This window comes from Cynoglossus semilaevis, chromosome 17 (genome assembly GCF_000523025.1).
Source record: "Cynoglossus semilaevis isolate Cse_v1.0 chromosome 17, Cse_v1.0, whole genome shotgun sequence".
In the NCBI taxonomy this organism is placed as follows: Eukaryota; Metazoa; Chordata; class Actinopteri; order Pleuronectiformes; family Cynoglossidae; genus Cynoglossus; species Cynoglossus semilaevis.
In genome coordinates, this window is record NC_024323.1 from 10393182 (window position 1) to 10413672 (window position 20491).

Genomic DNA, 20491 nt, shown 5'->3' on the forward strand with positions numbered 1-20491 from the left:
CTTTATTTTTTTCATTAATCCATTGCACATTGCTCACCCCGTCTAACGGTAAAGTCTCCTTCGGTTTCAATAGCATTTCTTTTTAAACAGGCACTTTCAGAAAAGGGAATTGAAAAATATGACTCAGAGGAAAGATAAGAGCGACTTCACTGAACACAGTGCATTTGCCTTGACCCTGTAGAGTGAGCGACACAGTGAGCCATTATGTAGAATCTGTTCTTGAACAGGTTTATGATCAGTGTAGTTTTTAAATGTTAATAATAAATAAATGCTAGTTTTCCAACATTAACAATTATTGCAATTTTTTTCAAATGTGCAAAGTTGGAGGAAACAAAACGTCGATGCAGTTTTCTTAATTCTGATGAGCTTAAATGACAATTTCATTGTGGCTCACTATCATCATATTGATTACGTTCCACAATTCTCTTTAGAAAACAAACGCTGCTTTTCAAAATCTGGTTTCCCTTCAGATTCATGACACCATTTCAAGGATTGGCTGATGAAGCTGCAGTCGAGCCGTAAAGATCAAATGTTTCTTTCTCTCCGTCACTGATGCATTAGCATAAAAATACATAAGTAATAAATCCATACCACTCATAGTCTCTGTGCGATTGGGGAAATAATATGTTCTTACAATTAAGAGAAGGAAGATTGGCTGTCACATTTCTGTCATATTTTACTCTCTCTCTCCTATATCCTTTCAATTTCCTCTTTCATATCCTTTATTATTGCTTTCACATTAACTTCATCCTGATTCGTATGTGCAGGATAACTGTTGTGCATAAGCTTCAGTAAGTGTATGTATGCATGCAGGCGGATGAAGATACAGTATATCAACGTATGTATTTTTTTTAAATGGAGAAATAAATACCTTTGCATCATATGCGACTTCTGTGAATGGGGGGTTGAATCTAATGTATATAAAAATGTATTTTCTCTTATAGATAAGAGTAAGGAGCTTAGCATTTATGAATTGCAATGTATGCTTCTTTGGCACTGCTAAAGAGAGGATATCGATCTGTTTTTCCTGCTGTCAAAATCCTGAGGCGAGGCGGATGTGTGCAGGTGAACCGTCCTGTCTTATGATATCAGGTGATCTCACTGAAGGAGCGCTATGGCTGTGGTTAAACTGCTGCATGAGGATGAGTACAGTACAATGACAGCAAATGCAATACTAACAGCAGATACATTAGAAAACCTGTATTTCTGATGTAGTAGTACTTTTGGTATTTATAAACACTGGCAATGAAAACTAGGGAGTTGATAAAAGGAGCCTGTTGGAACACTGTGCAATATTTTATATATATATATTATGTTTTGAAGATTGGCTGTGAAGGAAAAGCCGTGATACTTGGCGGAAAAATGTTTCAATGTGAAGAGTGGAACGAGGAGAAACGCAGAAACTTTCGCGCTGTTTGTCTTTGTACTTGTTCTCTTGGTTGACTTTCAAGATTCTCAGCAGGCCAACAGAGCTCCGGTTGTTGTGCTTCACAGACATCATATGATGTCTTGGCATGAAAAGTTGGTTGTTGTTTGACTTTGTGTCAGTCTATTTGCTTCCAAATGAATCCTGGCGTTCCTGGCTGTGTTGACTCCAACGGTGAGTAAGCACACGGAAGAATAGAACACATTATTCAGATTAGCATGTTAGCATCTTGACCTACTGAGAGCCTGTGGCTAAAGTCGTAAACGGTAAAATAATAAATATCCTTCTTCATCTGAATGTTTTTAAAAACGTAATTTTTCGTCTTATCTAAAGGTATAATAAACTCTCCAACACTGCCATCTATTTAAATTGTTTTAGTACTACAATACACTGTGCAATATTTACAGCTTTACTCATTTCACAGCTTTACTCAACGTATATACTCTTATATATACTCGTATATAACTCTTAATTGTATGAATGCAAGAACTATAGGTAAAAATTTAAATATAAAAAACAAATCCATCATTGGTTTTCTGATGGTCACGCCATTAGCTTTCTTGGACACTAGCATCTATGGACTAACTTTATTTTAATTGACATATATAACACCTTATAGTTATCGTTATTCCTGTCTGTTTATGTCTCCTTTTTAAAACTTAAAGAACGCTTACTGTGCAGTGGAAATTATGGGAAATCCATGCAAATATACATGAAAATGCTAATGAGGGGCATGACCAATGACAGACAGTTTAACATTATTATTTAAATGTATGTACGTGGGATGTTTACATTATCTGAATGTTCAGAGTTATATGGAATTTTTCAATGTCTTTATATTTATTATAAATCTGTTATATTGTTATATATAATATATTATATTATATTTTAACTACATGTGACAAATGTTATTTTAGATTTTGATATATTTTGTTTTTAACCTAACTCTAACTGCATCAGTCTTACCTGTTCAAACCAGATAAAGAACAACCACTGATTCATTTAGACACTAATAGTTTGTGGGTTTTATTTTTTTTTTTACACTTTTTTACACAACAGCTCTGTTTTAATAGAAAATGATGAGAAGACGTTCATGTTGCTTCTACTGCATGTATCTGCTGCCCTCCAGTGACCGTACTTGTCATAATTTTTTTTTTTTTTTGACAGTTATGCCAATGAGCTCATCTATCTTCTGTAACCTGTTATACATTTTATATATTCTTTCTATCGTCCACTGCCCTGAGATTCAAATGGTTGACAACTGGGTATAATCTTGCCAAAAATAAATTTAAAAAAATTAAAACAGTCTTTTAGTGGGTGGGTCTCACGGGGGAAACATAATTTGTGTTTATTTTGTTAGGCCTTTCCTACTGCTACTGTCCACCTGTCCCTGTCTAATGTGTTTCCCCTCTACTGCAATCACCAAACCATTTCCACCTGTGTCTCGTTAACTCCTCCTCCTCTGTTTGTCTACATACCTCTCACTTCCTGTCTGCAGTTGCCACTGTATGAGCCTATTCTTTAGTTAACCAAGTTAGTTTCTTGAATTAGACTTCAGACCCAGTTTCCAGTCATTTTTTTCCAGTTTTTTTTCTGTTTTTATCTTTTTTTAGGGGGGCGGGGGGGCTGCTTGTTTGTTTGTTTGTTTTTTTGCTCGCCTGCTGTCCTTATTAAGACTGTGACAGCCCTAGCTGTGTCCTACTGTTGTGTCCCGCTGAAGAGACTGAGAGTAGATTTTTTTTTTTTTTTTGCAATATTTCATCATTATTATATTATTTTTAGACGCTGTTGTCTATCACTTAAATTATCTGCTAATCAAGTCAAAACACGGGCACCTCAGAGAGACACTGACTTTGTCAGCCTGGCTGTGAAGGTCGATGTGATGTCAGTTGAGATGCCAAATCGATCATCATATGAAGGAGTGAAGCTGACAGTCAGATGCCAAAAATCCCAGTCTCAATGTGAGACTATAAAGTCAGATTTATGTCAAATCTAATCTGTTTGTTATTTAATGTAATCTAATTCAATCTCTACAAAATAGGACTGTTACATTTTTAATCTGATTAATCACAGGGTAGCTAAGCTAACTAAGCATAAAATTGATGGGTTTTATATATTAATAATATAATATATATATTTATATATATTATATTTTCTGTTATGCTATGCTAGGTCATGGTTTCATGACTGTCATTTTGAGTTTTTGTCAAGCCATTTTCTACATTTTTATTATATATATATATATACACAGTATATTATTACATATTTACATCTTTTAAACATGACCTATAACTATGCACTTTAATCTTTCAAAAGAACAATAGCATTTCCTGTGGTGATAATCCCACATTAAATCTACTAAGGTCTGATTGACAGATGGTACTGTAGCACAAACTGAACCCAAAGTCTTCATTTCACCGGATGTTGACAATCTACACAGAAAACCTAACATTGCATTACAATAACATTACAATTAGTGTACATTTATATTACATATACAAAGTTGATGGTGTTAAACAGCAGAAGGCAGGCGACCTGTTTCAATGCTAGCCTTTACTTTCCTGTTCTACCTCAGATTGCGCCGTCGCTGCTTCCCCCTCTCCGTTTTCCTCGTAGGGCAGTGGTGGGGACGACTGCTGGGCCTGAACTGGGAGATGGCTTTGGAACTCTTCTGGAAGTTCTTCCTCAGAGTAGACTCGATCAGAAAAATAAACCTGTCTTATTCGACAGTTGGCGTTAATCTGCACTCGCTGAGTTTCTACGTACTGCGTACCGTACACCTGCGTGGTGAAGTCCGACAGGTTAAATGTAATGGAGTTCCAGCCATCGGCCAGCATCAGAGGCATGGTGCAGTTGAAGGGGTTCACCCTCGTTGTGCTTACGTAACTGCTCGCCCGAAAATGTCTGCAGATGTTTGCGTCGTCCAGGAACTGGACCTCGAAGGAGAAATGTCTTTCCAGATTTTTAATGATCATCACCATGTGTGGAAGTTTAATGGAAAGCGTTTTGTCAGGACTCGCAGGACACGTGATGTAGGTGGTGTTGATGTTGACCCCCGTGACCTCCAGCACAGATGAGTGAAGGTCGTCGTCTGTGACTCTCGTAATGTGACCATTTTTTACCTGTGTGTCCCAAAGTTCAAGTGGTTCGCTGCCCATGTTGTTAAAGATGGACATAAGTCCAGTCTGGATGGTTTCCTTGAACATTGTTCAGTTAATTAGAAGGTTTTTTTCGTACGGGGGTAAAAAAGGACATTCCTCTAAATGTTCTTGGCCCTCACACTCTTTTTAGTCTAGTGCACTTTTCCCCCTGGATTTAGCCTGATGCAACCTGGACTGTGATGACACAGATAAAAGTATGTTCCTTTCATGTTGGGAAGTGATGCGTCATCTGTGTTTGGATTTGTCTTTTTTCTTTGTCCAAACCAGATAGCAGAATGATAGCTAAGAACCTGAACACCACCTGCTGTGATTACTGATCCAAGGTGTATGATATTAATAATTAATCATCCTTAATTTCCCAAAGGGAACTTGCATTTATCTGTCTGTCTGTCTGGAGCCTGACCAGGGCCAACTCTGTCCCTGGACAGTTGCACATTAGTCCACTAGAGGTCAGTGATTTCTTAGCTGAGTGACAGGACAGTGTTGTTTAGAATCTTTGTTGAACCATGATTGGTTGGGATTTTATTTTCATGGTACAGATAAATGGTTTCGCAACAGTTAATGTTATGCATCTTACCGACAGACAAGGATTTTCACAATCACTGACTGCACGTAGCCTCGCTCTGTTTCTGGCTTTCTGGCCTGTGGCTGAGGCGTTGACTGAGATCAGATGGGGGGGGGGGGGGGGGGGGGGGGGGGGGGGGGGGGGGGGGGGGGGGGGGGGGGGGGGGGGGGGGGGGGGGGGGGGGGGGGGGGGGGGGGGGGGGGGGGGGGGGGGGGGGGGGGGGGGGGGGGGGGGGGGGGGGGGGGGGGGGGGGGGGGGGGGGGGGGGGGGGGGGGGGGGGGGGGGGGGGGGGGGGGGGGGGGGGGGGGGGGGGGGGGGGGGGGGGGGGGGGGGGGTGGAGATGAGGATGGCTTCACATCTACGGAGGAAAGAGGTCACTGAACGCACTTTCCCACCCAGCTTTGCCAGACACATGCACACAAAAACAGTGATATACACTCTGACAAGCGCAGGCCCACCCAGCAGATTGTGTGTGTGCGCCAGATGAGGGTGTGACACCCGTCGGTCCGTGCTCCTATCACTACATATCCGTGGAGACTCTGCAGTGTTCTGCGTGATGTGCACTTCACAGCAGCAACTGCAGAGTTGATTTCACTGAGGATACGGTGAAACATCATCTCGCAGCACAAAGCCACGTCATATTCACGTCACTCGAGGGAAATCAGAGTTTAATCAAATACTGACACTTGATGCCGCAACTTCACATGTGTGTTGTACAACATAAACTAGGTAGAACAGAATCTACAATGTTTAGGAAGGTTGTCGGAATGAAGGAATGGAAAAGAGGAACTTGTGGCCCAGTGCTTAAGAAAAATGTTTTAAATTGCCTTTTAATTTCTCATGATGAGGGATTTGTTATTTTACAAACGTGCTAGCTAAAAATGATAAATATTATGAAAAAATAGGGTAAAAATCAAGGTTTTGTTGCTATAAAATAGGTACAAGATAAAAAAAATTCAAAATTCAATCAGAAAAGAAAAACATCTTATTTTATGCAAAATGTCAGTCTTTCTTACTGAGTTTTTGTTTTGTTTTTCAACCTGCCATCGTTCTCCACCTTGTTCTTAACCAGATCGATTGACAGCCTCCCCAACAAATGACAATTCAAAGTGAAATCATTTTAAAACTGTAATTTATTGGTATAAAAGTTTCAAGATTTTTGACAGACAGAGCGAACAGGCTCAGTTCCTCCAGACAGTACAGTAAGTGTTGTCAGTAACACTGTTTTTAAATACACATTTCATTCCGATCTGAAAGCAGAAAAGTTGCTTTAGCGTTGCATCGATACACATGAATAAGATGAAGTCGAAGGACAACACTCGTGTCCTTCTTTGTCATTAGTCAGTGCTTCTTTTTTTTGACTACGTTGTACAGACAAGCTAAATGTCTCTGTCAGAAAATAAAATATAAAATGTTTGATACATTTTTGTTATTGAGCCCATCATCTTAGCATACGGACGAGTGTCGCAATAAAGACAGATTGAAAGTGTCGTTCAAAAATAAACATTTCCAGACAAATAACTCTGGCTCCCCATCTCCACCCGATTTCTAGGCGTATCCATTCACTGTGTCTCATCTGTAACCTCTGAACCCAGTATGCTATGACTCACATCCACGCATAAGGACATGCGCTTGGGCTTTTCTTAAGAAATATCTGTATATGTACCTCAGACTATGGTCAAAATGGCCTTAACGTTTTTTGTTTTCTTTTAATTCATCCCTAAAGCATTACAGTAGAGGCTTTCAATGCACCTGGAAAATTGGTTAACTGTGCTTTAGTTACATACACATCTGTAGGGTATTTTGTTAAGTAGAACACATTAGTTAGCAAAAGAGTAAAGTTCAGCTAAATCATAATTATTTACTCACAGATATCTTAAATTTAGAGTAAAACAGAAGGAAGTGTGAACTATAAGTTAGCAAAAAGTAGTTAAGAATATATCTAATAGGAAATTCAGTAATTCAGCCAAAATATTTGAAAGGTAGTATGATAGAAGGACGGCTAGGTTAGTACGCAAATGAGTAACAGCTAACCAAAAAATTAACCAAAAGTTAACCAAACTTATCTCAGATGACAGATATTATCTTACCCCTTTAATAGCCTGATATAAGCTTGAAACTTTGATATATAACTGAAATATATGTAAAAGTACCAATTAGGTAGCTTAGCTACATTACGGTAGCCAAAGGCTAATCAATTTTAAATAATGACTCTGATATATTAGAGTTATTCCTCAGCTAAATGCACTGATAAAGCTATAGATACATATAAATTTACATTTAGAGAAGATAAAATATGGATATTTATCAGAAGGTAGCCATGGATGGGTGTTAGCCAATAGTTGAATAAAATATAACACAAAAGCTTATCTTTGGATAAATTATCCAAAGATAGACTGGCAAAAACAAAAACAAAAAAATTTAAAAGTATTGGAAAAGCCTTGAAACAGTCCAGGACGTTCTCCTAACACATTCATCAGGGGCTGATAACGTTTATTAAATTAATAAGAAGTCTCGCTCTACACTCATTTTTTGGCTCAAAGCAGAGCTAGGTATGAAGAGTTGATGTTTGCAGTCAATAAAATAAACATCTTGTCTTTTAGCAAAAACTAACTGAACGGTGCCTTACACGATTAGGTGTGGCAACACAAATTTGTTTCTTGTCTCTGTTTAACTTTTGCCAGCTGTGGAGCCTTTGTCAACATAAACCTGAATGTTGTGTTCTTCGTTTTAAATTAAGCTGTTTTCCGAACATGTGCATCCAGTTTGGATGTAACCAACACCATCAGTGGTTCCAATTCCCCGTTGGTGGGTTGAGACAAATCTATTGTCTTTTCCCTCTTTTTTCTTGAAAAGAAAGAAGTGTTAATGAGACACAGTACAGTACATCAACAGCACAGCTTATGTCACATTGGATGTCAGAGGACACCTGGGAGTTTGTCGTAAAAAACATTGTTATGGAGGCACAGACTGCATTGTGAAGTCATAATCAGAGTGTTCTGTGTGAGACAGCGGCTCTCTCTCTGTTGCTGACCTGGTCTCAGCTTCAAAGCTCAGGTGGACTTGTTGTAGGTGATTGGAGCAGCAGCAGTTTATGGTCACACGTAGGATTTTGGCGATTGTCATGAACGTCATGAGATGTCGTCCCAGTTTACGGTTTTGAAGACTACCAGGATGACCATGACGGGGATTAGGAAGATGGGCGTTATAACCAGGGCAAACATCACGAGGGGTGGCGGGTCACCCAGCTCCTCCGTAGGACAATCTTTAAAGTACCTGAGGTGAATCTTCACAAAGGTCTCCTCCACCAGAGGGTTTGGCCAAGGGATGAGGAGACAGTCAGATATGACCTCTGTGCAGTTGCTCAGGTTACTGTAATAACTGTGCACAAAATATAAACAAAATAAGATTTAGTTTATTTGCTAAATTTGCCAGAGTAAGGTTTCAAAGTCAGAGGCCAAACTTAATATTTATTAAAAAATTGACGGCAATTGTGCATGTTTTCTCTTCCACCCAAAAATTGGAAACAAACCTTAGTTTTGCGCAGAATCTGGAACAACCAAAGCTTAATATTATAAACACATGAGAAATAAAACACACATCAGTGGTATTTGTTTCTTATCATCCCTCTTTATCTGTAGCCTTTCCTGTTCCTTTTTAATGTAAATCTTTTTTTCACAGGCTAAAAACAAAATGCTATATATGCTATAACATAGCCGTACACCGCTAATACTATAAATCCTGCCAGTTATAGGGGCTATATACTGGTAAGCTAACTCTAGTACATATTTCATATGAGCTTGCAGGCCAAATATTATTACCTGATTTGGCCCCCGAGTCTTAGTTTGACACGTGTTATTTGGCCCCCGAGCCTTAGTTTGACACGTGTGATGTAGGGTTAACGTTATTCTGGAAATAGAACTATCCAGGTGCTCGCAAGTTAAAGACACACAGTGGAAGGTGTTTTGGCTAACATTAAAAGCTACATGATTAATATATAAAATAAGTTTATTACTTTTAAAAGTTTTAGTTTTAGTGTAAAAAACTGTAAAGTCCATAGAGTCAAAATGTGTTTCATAAATTGGGGCTATACAAAAAAAATGACTTTTTTTTGTTGTTTTGTTCCTATTGTGTTTCCTTCACATGTCATGGGACAGACGGTCAACAGTAGAGAAAAGACCCAGCAGGGGGCGGTAATACACATCAAAGACTGACATCAGCCATTAAAACAATGGTTCACTGAAATTTGGACAAAGCCCCCAATTTGCAGATTGGACTATTGTCAGGTCCCCCACGGCAACACATTCTGTCTGTGCATCGGTTCTCCAGGTTCTCCAGGTTCTCCAGGTTCTCTTCCCCAGTCCAAATACATGCATCCAAGATTAGGTTGATTGGATTTTCTAAACTGACCATAGGTATGAGTGTGAGTATGAACGGCTGTTTGTCTTCTCATGCAGCCCTGCCCTGGACAGACGAAGTGTCTGATTGGATTGGCCCCAACTACGTACCCTCGCATTTTTAAAGGATTAAGCAGCAGAAGACGATTAGATAAATAAATGCTCTGGCCGGTTGTGTTATCGTAGGCAGCTTCTGTAAGTTTTGACTTATAATATAGTAACATGGTTAGCACATATAGTGTTACTGTAGCATATATCAGAGGTCCTAAACTCCTCCTCCAGGGGGCACCTTCTGCCTGTGCACCCCGCACATCTGATCCACAACTATTAATAAATATCAATAAAATGTTGCTCCTGAAGTAATATTTTTTTAAAAATGCATCATAATTGTTTGACATGTTCTTTTATGCAAATGCTTTAGTTGTTAAAAGATAAATTCATTATGAATTATGTGGCCCAATGAAATGCCTCAGCTCATTTGGATTTGCGTCCCCTGGCGTAGATTATTTAGATAACTGATAACAACAAGTTGTCATGTCCTCATAACGTCTGATTTTTTTTTTTTTTTAGCTTTGCGTAATATTCAATTATTATTTCAGTAATATTCAACTATCCCAACTGAGTGCCTGGGATTAAACTTATCATTGATAAATAACTCCACAGCTTCTCCTCACCTCCCTAACACCTTAAATGGAGCAACACTCTCACCTCCTTTTGACCCAAGATGTACAAAAAATGAATGCTACAAATTCTGTTTATTGCTGATTTAAAAAAATATAAATATATACATATATAAACGGATCACATGACTCACCCTTTGACGTTACCCCAATTGCACCAGCGGGTGCTGTTCAGTGATGTCATTTCACTGTCAAAAGTCCTGACACACAAGTTGCTGTAGAAGCTGGAAAGGCAGGTCATTGAAGGAGCGCCGAACTTCTCGTGACAGATGTTCCATATGTCTGTGCAGTGGTTCAACGTGTCGTCAGAAGCTGTGTGACGTCAGAGAACCAAGAGTGAGGCTTCAAAGAATGACATTACACTTAGTGTTTTAGGTCATCTGCGAAGGGAGAGGGGGTTTCACCTACCCAGTGGCAAGGCAGACCCTCCATAGGTGACGTCTGAAAACACGAAGAGGTAAGCTTTACACATCGGCACACGTGAGCTAAAATGTTAACTTCATTTTTTTATTATTATTATTATTATTAACAGACAAAAAGCCAAAGACATTTTCTTTTTTTTTTTCATTTAAAGTTAACATGCTCTTTCACATGTCCGTCTGCTCAGGCAGGCATTTGCAGCTGTGAAAGAAAGACCACACACTCACCAGAGAGGAAGGAGAGGAATACCCCAATGAAACCAAGTGCTCCATTCATGTCAGACAAAAAAATGAACAAAAGTGCGCTTCCCCTAACTGATGAGCACGTATGATAAACCTGAAAGTCCCAGACTGCGTACAGCAAGGCATAACAGGAAAAAGCCGACAGGATGGAAGAGCGACAGTTTAACCTTCGGTTACCAGATGTCCAAACAGTGTTACCCCACAGTTGCCAGATGTTCTGGGGAGATGTGAGTATAACGGCCCTGCCTGCGCCTTGGCAGCAGCACTTCCTCTCTTCAACACACGTTTCTTGCCTTTTCTTTCCTCTTTTAAAGGGGTGGAGGCAGCAGAGATTGTCCTCTTCATTCTCTCAAATAAAAGGGAGCACACCCAAGCTGGGCTGGACTCACATCTGAAAACCCTTACTCTTTAACTCTTGTTTCTCCTCTTTAGTCTCAGTTTCTCACAGTCGAAGGCCTGGCCAGCTCACAGCATGTGATTTATTTGCCTTTTGGGCTGCCTCTGCCAAATAGGAAACATAAGTAAACATTTAGGGCTTCAGCATTTCTGCCGGAGTGCCTGTAATCATGACTCTGCAGGCTGTGCTGTGCGCGCACAATCCTGATTTCATATTTAGGTTCATTTGAACCTGGAACGAGCTGTTAGTCCGGGCCGACCAGCTGTTCCAACACTGAGGTCTCCACTCAATGTGTGGGAAAATGTTTTCTTCTCCTATGTCTCGTGAGTGTGCTTCATCCATAGGGTGGTTTCTCACTGTCACCACAGACCACTTTAAAGAGCAGTGTGAGAGAGAGGTGGTTTCATTGACTGAGTGAAAAAAATATATATAAATATATATATCCACTGGCCTGCCGTGTGTTTTCTCATGAGCAGCCTTTTGGTTTATTTCACTGGATCCACATGTTGGGCCTCTCACAACATCTGTTTGCCGAGCAGCGTTTTTGATTTAGTAATGACATTAAGAAAAGTGTCTTTTCAGCAGAGGAGGAGCCTCGGGTCGGGGTGGGTTGGGGGGGACAGTCAGGGGAAAGAGCAGCAAAAGAAAGGGGGGGGAAGGGACAGGATGAGGAACACTAAAAGGGGCGCTGCTCCAAAGTTCCAGTTGTTTCACAACTCTCGAGTTCATTCGTTCATCACAGACGTTGCATGGGGTAAATGACGAACAAATTCAGGAAGTGGAGCCAGGTGGGGGGCTGCTTATAATGAGGTTTCGGTTAACCTTTAACCGCACAGCTATTGCGGACCTTTTATCTTCCGCCGCTGCCCCTGCACGGTTACAGACCTCCTCATGAGTTTCTCTTGGATTCTGAGGATAAAACAAACGAGGAGATCTTGGCAGTAAACAGCACGAGTGAGGTCTGTTTTCTGTGTGTGAGCTTCAGGCCAAGTGAATGGATCAACTGACCCAAAACGATCCCACAGTGACACAAACAAAATAGATCAGGAGCAGGAATTAGCCGCAGCTCACTGATGAATGTTGTTATTATAATGGAGCCTTTAAATTACCTGTTAATAAAAAAAAGTGGCGCTTCTATAGCTCAAATGACTTATATGCCAATCAATCAATAAGTCAAACAGTTGTTGGATTGACGATTAAACAATTGCAACGAATAGCTAAAATGAAGCTAAGCTATTGGAAGATTTAATGAATCGTAGCTAAAAAAAATTGCCCAACCGTAACTAATAAATACTTATACTTAAATACCAACATTAAAAGCCAGTTATCAGTATTGCTAACAACCAAAAGCAATTAGTTCTTAAATAAAGAGTTATCAACATTAGCATAGCATTAGCTAAATTGTAGGTGTTTGTCCACGTGGTGTGCGTAGTTTCTCTTCCCCAGACTGCTGGTGGTGTACGTGAATTTTAAGCCCTGTTTATTGAATGATATGTACTTATACAAAATATTTTTTGCAACACATTTAGGTTGATATCAGATAGAAAAAATAATAATAATGGTCAAACATCTTTAAAAAATAGCTAGCCGAAAATGTAAATGCTGCTGAAATTGGCCAATAAGAGTTCAGTTTCAGTTCAGGTTTAGAAAATGTTGCTAAAATGTTGACCTAAAATAAAGAAAAACAGGTTAAAAAGAACCCTTTAAAGAAGACAGTGTGTCTGCTGGATGTTTTCGAAGACCAAGAAGTGCTATCAGTTACATAATGGTACTTGGACATTACTTTGTGTGCCTTTGTCCCATTATTTACGAAGTTAGTTGCGTCAATTTGAAGATTTATGATGAACATGTAAAATTAACTTAATGTGACTGTTTCAGTTCAGGGCCTTGACTTTCCTGCGAACACAGTTTGCTCATTAACATCCCTGACGATGACAGGGACACCCAGATGCTACACATTAACACTTGCAGTAGTTTGTTTCCGATGACGATGTGCAAAACTGTTCCTGTAAAATGTCTCTTTATTGTCGATAAATAATCCGCACTTGTGGCTGTTACACATAAAACTTATTATGACTAATGTTGAGCAAAGATGGTTTTTCCTTTTTTTTTTTGTGTGACATCATCAGCGGTGATGACGATGGTTACCTCCCATCACATCTGCCTTTGACACAGCCTCTGTGGTTGATGAGTCCAGTTACCCACGTCACAGGGTGGTGGGCGCTCTGTCTCAGCTGTAAGATGTAGGAGCCATGCTGCACACACACACGTCCATTTTAACCTCATTTAATGTAAATTGCTAATGTTCATTTGGGGCGGCAGAAATAAAGTATCCAATGCAGGCTGTTCACATTTAGTTCAGCATCAGATTTAACCATTAATATATCAACCTCTATTCCTTTTATAATAAAGCTAAAGGATTGGCCTGTTGAAAAAGTTGAAAAAAGCCCAAAAATAATAAATGGGAAAAAAATAACAAGACATAAAAGCTAAAAAGTGAAGAAAACAAATATGTAGAGGGAAATGAAACTAGTCCAAGTGTCAAGATTGAAATGAAAAATAAAAAAATAATAAAAATAATTTAAAAAAACAGAAGTGTGTGTGATGATGTCTGATGATGTCTGAGCTGGTCAGAACAGAACTGTCAACATCCACACACTAGTTTCACAGACTTGGTTTGATTAAAACAGTCTTTAGAAACATTTAGAAAAAAAAAAGTTGAAACATTTGATACTGCCTAAAGGGATCAGTTATTTTAAGTGAAAGCGTTAATAAACCGTGGCACAAAAAAACTTTTTGAATCAACAATGAGACTTATAGTCTGTACATTCCATTAATTGTCAAAAATGTCAACCTAGAAATGAGCATCTTCGCTCATTTTATTTTATTTTATCCCAACTAACAAAGTCCCATGTTGTTATCAATTATAATGTGCAGAGATATGGCTTCAGTGAAATAAAAAGTGATCAAAAAATAAATATCTTGCTCCTTATCCTTTATGAAAGAAAAAAAATAAAAAGGGTAAAATAAAAAGAGACAACTATTCAACAAGATTCAAGAAAAAATAAAAAAGGCTGAACAGTGCCCTCTTGTGGTCAAAACTGGTATATTCAGACAAAGTCTTTGAAGTCTCATTACTGCAAGAATTAGTTCAAATGAGACATACTGCAGGCCCAAATATTTAAATTCTTAATATAATACCTATAAATATATATATTTAGACTTCTTAGTAATTTTCGGTTTAAAGTATTACATTCCGAAATAGTTCACTGTGTAAATGCATTTATATTCAGATTTCCATGAAATACAACAACAAATGCCACAGGGGGAATATTTTGAATTAGAATATGTTTCGTGTTAAACACATTTAGGAATTAAGTTACAGTGGTTACTATTAAATTGTTGTGAGACAATCAGTCAACCTGTATTGTAATTAAAGAAATTCAATAGGCCAGTGGTTCTCAAACTGTGGTACGTGTACCACTGGCACTCTCTAGTGGTACACTAGAGAGTTTTATTCTAGAGAGTATTATTCTAGTGGCATATTTTCACATTTACATTTTCAATTGAATAAATCTGAAACATATCATGCACAATTAACACAGCATTTAGAAAAAATGTGTAGCTACTTGTGAGATTATGAAATAGGATGTCTGGTCTTTTTATTTATTTATTTGGGGTTTTTGCTGCAATGTAAGTCTGTTGCTCACGTAAGCACAGGCAGCACAGAATCATGGGAACACTTGCAAGTTGAATGTGAAATGAGCAGGAGAATTCTAATGTTGCTCATCGTGGTGGTACTCAGAGAGCTCAATGTTTTCTCAGGTGGTACAGAGTAGAAAAAGTTTGAGAACCACTGCAATAGGCTATCCTTGACTGAAAAACCATTGAGGAACCCTGGTCAAGGGCAGGGGTTCCATACTAAAATCCATACTTGTAGATGTGATTAGAATTTAAGCCATGTTATATATCCTTAAGCTTATGTAAATAGTTGGCATGGCCGCTAGCTTAACCAGCTAGCTGAAGTGATGTGTCACTCAAAGTTAAAGTGGGTGGGAGTAATGGCCAGTATGCTTTTTTTATTGGTCCAAATAAAACTGTCTACAGATATTGCCACGACCCCCTCACTATGACTTGTGGACCTTGATAGGTCTGGCAACCCCGAGTTGAGAACTACTGGTCTAGGAAAACATGACTGTCATGAGTTATTTTGTGGCAACCAAAAAACTATCGTTTTAATATATTTTTTGACATAATGACAATGTGTGGTTCTCGCAGAAGCCGCAATGAAACAAGCGCAAGTGTGCTGTGATGATTTAAATTCAACATTTAAATGGCGACTCTCCACCTCTGTGTGGACAGTTGCATCAGTTCCTGTGTGTTACGTGTAAATGGCTGAGCCGTGGCTGCTGCTGCTGCTGCTGCTGCCCGTCACACCACTTTCTTTTTTAGTCCCAGGACGCAGACTAGTAATAAATCCTCCTCCACCGCTGCTGCTGCTCCTGCTGCCGCTGCTAGGAAAGGCTGTGATCATAATAAAGACGTCACCCTGCTCCTCGGTTTGGCTCAGCCTAGTCAAGTACGCAGTTATTTGATTTGGAAGCTACGACAACAAGCAGCAGCACCAGCACCATGTCCTTGGATAACGCAGTCGTTTCTTCGAGATTGTGTCGTCGTTTGGACACAGACGGAGACATCTGGGTCAGGTAATCGTCCTCGGGTGAATACGTACGGAACTGGTCCCGTCGCAGCCGCCGGACGTTCGACGCTGAGGGACTTGGATTTTTAAAGGTATTTATCGAGTGCTAAAGTGGGTGTAGGAGAGGCTACCGTTGGTGTGGTGTGCTGTCACCGCTGCTGCTGCTGCTGCTCATCTGTGGAAGTGTTGCACACGTTTAAATGGACACTGCTCGTGTGCGTGCTCGTGTACTTGTTTGTGTGTGCGCGTGGGGAAGAACGTTACACATCTTTCACGGCTGCGTCAGAAGCGTGGGCTAAGCTGCAGTTTGTGGATATGTGTTTGTGTCGTTGGGTGTCTGTGAGCGTGTTCGGGTCACAGCGGGAAAGTGAGCTGATTGTGAAACACATGAAAACTGTTACTACGCACTTTCTTAGCCCCACTTCATACTGGGCTTCAGAGGGACACGCCCACTCCACGGTACACGGCATGACCACGCACACTTAAGCCTGTCTGTTTACGTGTAAAACCTTCGTGTGTGCGCGTGTTCGGTGTTCAGAGCGTGTACGTGTTTGTTTACCGAGTTCTTCCGTCGCGAAAAATGTCATTTTAATATGTGCTGAACAGCTTCAAGCAGCAGTATAGAATGGTGTTTCAGTAATGTGACACATGATGTCAATGTTGTTTTGACAACAGAGGGGGGCGCCTTTCGGAAAACTGAGCATTATTTACGGAATAAAGTGAAGAGCCTACGACTGGTCAGCTATAATAATAATTTTACGTAAGTACGTAATTCCTGAGCAAAAATTAAATATATTGAAAATATAAAAAAAAACAATGACTCAAATTTGTGCTAAAAATAAATACGTTGAAATGCATTAATTAATTAAACAATTAAAAATAAAATATGATAAATTAAAAATGATATTTCCAAATGTTTAAATATAAATATATTTAAAAAAATTGCTAAAGGTAAAATTACTGGCCAATTAACAGTAAATGCGGAAATAAATGATAAAATAAAAAATAAACAAAGTTTTACAATAGAAAATAAGTATAAGTATTTTAAAGGAACTTTAAATACTCATACAAAATAAAGTTTTTAAGAATACATGCCTCTGCAAATACAGTATATATTCTGCACTTGAACTGACTTATTTACCATAACTGATGTGTCATTATTTTTGTAAGGAGTCATGAATGAAACAGCAGCGTCCGATCCAGCCTCTGGCACCGGTGCTACAACACCGACCACAAGAAATAACTCGGCCTCAGTGGCCAGCTCCCGCAGCCTGTTGGAGTGGAGACGGAGAGTTAAGTCTGAATACATGCGCCTCCGACAACTGAAACGCCTTAAAAAAGCAGAGGAAGTCAAGGTCAGTAGAACACGCGTGTATCATAACTGAATTAGTGATGCACATATAAAGTTACAATAACTGTCCCCTGTGCATCCTGTTGTGTCTTTTCCAGACTCTGTTCATGTCCAACAGAGAGAAGATTGAGCAACAGACGAATCTTCTCAACACGGAGTGGGCCAAGCTCCGGATTCAGTCCACACCGTTGTCAACATCTGCCGGCGCTTTGACCAACAAGAAGGTTTGTCTGCCTTTGTGTGTGGAGTATGTCAGCCTAAAGCTTATGACTCAATATCACAAGTTATCTCTAAAACTTTTCCACCATAACTTTAGAATATACTATTTCATTTTTACAAACATAATAGCAGTTGGCCACAAGGTGGCCCAAGGGGTTAGCATCTTTACCTTAACCTTAATATTAAGCTTTAGAACTGTGGCATCAAACTCCCCGCAAGTTGGCCACGGGTTAATAATCACTGTTATACAGTCACATCATCTCTTACCTGTTCTTACTCTCCTGTCCTTCCTCTTCATCACTTCTCTTGTCCTCCATCTCTGACCAGACTCAGCAGCTTCTCTATAAACACGTCCCCCTGTCAATCATGTTAATCTCCGATATTATGTCAGAAGTGAATCATGCAGCGGCCTAAGAGGTGACGTGTAATCTGTGTTGTGTTTATTTCCCATGGTGTGGCGTGTGTCAACAGTTACTCAATTATGATGTAATGAAATTGTCTAATAACGCGGCTGATTGGTCTAGAGCCTGCACGGTGCTAATGAGCTCTTGATTACTGTGTTACAGACGTGCACAGTCGAGTTCGGCTTCCCAGGATTCAAAGCTCAAGCCATTGCCATGAGGCCACTGTCAACAGTGGCAGGAATCCCCTTCATGTACTCGTGGTCGCCCCTGCAGCACAACTTTATGGTAGGTTATTGATAATTATTACAGTGTTGGTGGTTTTTGAAATACAAAGTAGACCAGACTCTGTGTGAATGCTTCCGACGGCAGCAAAAAAAGGATACAAAATATGCAATAGACGAAGAAGAGAAATGCCTTACATCAATACAGAGCATTTTACTAGAGCTAATTATGAACTTACAGTAAATAATATCAGATAAAGAACGGGATTCTGGTGGATTATTGTAGACATTAAAGTATTTTTTCCCACTAAAATAAATATTTTGTAACAATACAATTTTATATATTTTATTGCTAACCTTTACAACTTTGCTTGGTTCCCATATAGCAAAGATGTGGTAGTTATGAACTCCCTTGTTATTGAATTTAAAGGGCCAGTTCAGGTTATTGTAACCCATATATTTCTGCCCTACTTACAAAGTGCATTTCACTTGAATATGTGTTATACAAAATTAAAGTTGTGATGTGACATGTATCCACTTTGAATGTGATTTTTTGTACATATTTAGTATCAACCATTCTTTAAAAAAATTTTAATTCTATTTTACAACTAGGTCATTGAATTCTTCTTATGCCTTTTGATTTATTATTGTTTTCTCATCCGTACAGCAGATGTATTACCTATAGCTCTTGGCACCTGTCATGTAACATCAGGCTGTTTCAAACACAACGTGTTTTCTGTGCCAGGTAGAAGATGAGACGTTCCTCCACAACATCCCCTACATGGGTGACGAGGTTTTGGAACAGGACGAGGCCTTTCTGGAGGAACTGATCGACAACTACGATGGGGTTCACGGTGACAGAGGTCAGCGTTCCGTCCTCGGTTCGACTCTGCAGGTGATGCTGTTATTCTTAAAGTAACAACGTGCCGTTTCTGTTGACAGAAGGTGGCTTCATCAGTGATGAGATCTTTAAGGAGCTGGTGGAGGCCTTGACCCAGTACTCTGACTACGAAGAGGACGAGGAGGAGGAGCTGGGGAAGAAGGAGGAGGAACGAATGGTGAGGAGAAGCTCGGTGGAGGCGCCGGAAGAGTCCAAAACTGGGACTGCGGCGTATATAAGGAGAAAGAGGAGGAGCACAACTGAGGGTGAGCAGGTTTTCAGCAGCGTTTAGCTCATTCTGGGAGAACAAGGGAGAGAGAGAGAGAGAGAGAGATGCGGAGGGAACAAATCCACCAGTGTTCTCTTCATGACAGTGTGCAGCTGCCCTGCAAGGTCGACCTGCCACAGCAGCGGCGTTTGAACCGTCTTTGTTTACTTTACAGCAGCCCTCTGTGTCTGAATGGGTGCTGCTCGTCCATGACACAGATATGCCTGTGCTCTGAACGACTTACAGGATGACCTTTTGAATGACCTCTTGAATTAAAGCTCACCTGAGTACACGTTCAGGCACAAACACTAAAGCCCATGAATAAAAGATTCTGAGGGGGAAATGACTAGGTTTCCAACTGGCAGTGAGTGGAGAGAACATACTGCTGAAGCTGTAGGGGTGTATTAGAAATATTAATGTACTAAAATAAAACATTGAAAGGAGTAAATAGAGGTATGGAGTGGACATATTCTACCTAGTGATGTGTAATAAGCTCTGCCACGGGACCAAATGTCCTGGAGATACTGTGTCTCACATGCCCTTGAAAATGACATGAATGCCTTTGATGCCCTCTACAGGATATTCTGTTTACCTTGGCAAAGTCAAAGTGTGATATGTCCAGCTGGGCTAATGTAACACAAACAGCTACAAGGCTAAAACAGCTGGTTTTAAATGAAAGACAACTAAAGCGAGTCGAAAGAGGAAGTGTGAGCCGTTAAATATCGCAAATAATTATAAAACATGAGCAAACTGATATCTAATGGTGAAGACAGTAGTTTTTTTAGCTTTTGTGTACCTTATTAGACCCACATTTGGTGTTAAAAAAAATTGCTAAAGTTGGAGTAAATATGCGCACTGGAGTAATATGAGTCACTGGGACAAAGGAATAATAGGAAGTTGATTTTCCATAAATCTCTGATCACTGTCTCTGCTCCGTCCACAGTGAGGGACTTGTGCGGCAGCAAGAAGATCCCCAACGATAAGATATTCACAGCCATCGCCTCCATGTTCCCCTACAAGGGCACGACGGAGGAGCTGAAAGAAAAGTAAGTAACGTGAAGGGAAGTCCAGAGCGTCTGAGCACAAAGCTGAATAGAGCCGTTGCTTGGTTTTCACCATGGAGACGAGAGCTGTCAGGGAGGTAAAGTAATAAAGGTGGCT

The 20491-nt window shown here is 39.9% G+C and overlaps 3 protein-coding genes across 9 annotated transcripts in view; 1 reads left to right on the top strand and 2 right to left on the bottom strand.

The window, feature by feature from the left end:
• Window positions 1-3653: 3653 nt before the first annotated feature.
• LOC103393151 (cilia- and flagella-associated protein 20-like) lies at window positions 3654-5215 on the bottom strand. Its single transcript, XM_017040823.2, has one exon. It carries the CDS (start codon window positions 4630-4632, stop codon window positions 3973-3975), a length of 660 nt encoding a protein of 219 aa, XP_016896312.1. The 5' UTR covers window positions 4633-5215; the 3' UTR covers window positions 3654-3972.
• Window positions 5216-6267: 1052 nt separating this feature from the next.
• On the bottom strand, window positions 6268-11819 carry ramp2 (receptor (G protein-coupled) activity modifying protein 2). The gene is made up of 4 exons (XM_008330016.3): window positions 10877-11819; window positions 10638-10670; window positions 10364-10541; window positions 6268-8533 (listed from the first exon to the last, which is right to left on the bottom strand). Exons 1-4 carry the CDS (start codon window positions 10923-10925, stop codon window positions 8284-8286), a joined length of 510 nt encoding a protein of 169 aa, XP_008328238.1. The 5' UTR covers window positions 10926-11819; the 3' UTR covers window positions 6268-8283.
• A 3151-nt stretch (window positions 11820-14970) lies between these two features.
• The window catches only part of ezh1 (enhancer of zeste 1 polycomb repressive complex 2 subunit), a 17433-nt gene continuing 11912 nt past the window's right edge, over window positions 14971-20491 (top strand). For 2 of the 7 annotated variants that reach the window (XM_017040601.2, XM_017040602.2), the window contains exons 1-7: window positions 14976-16079; window positions 17158-17342; window positions 17437-17562; window positions 18124-18246; window positions 18928-19045; window positions 19125-19328; window positions 20274-20376. In XM_017040601.2, the coding sequence (XP_016896090.1) occupies window positions 17163-17342; window positions 17437-17562; window positions 18124-18246; window positions 18928-19045; window positions 19125-19328; window positions 20274-20376 (854 nt within the window). In that variant the 5' untranslated portion in view covers window positions 14976-16079; window positions 17158-17162. Of the gene's footprint in view, window positions 16080-16662; window positions 16752-17157; window positions 17343-17436; window positions 17563-17884; window positions 17975-18123; window positions 18247-18927; window positions 19046-19124; window positions 19329-20273; window positions 20377-20491 lie in introns of those variants that run through there. The other 5 variants (XM_025064183.1, XM_017040600.2, XM_017040599.2 and 2 more) reach the window with 5 other exon arrangements.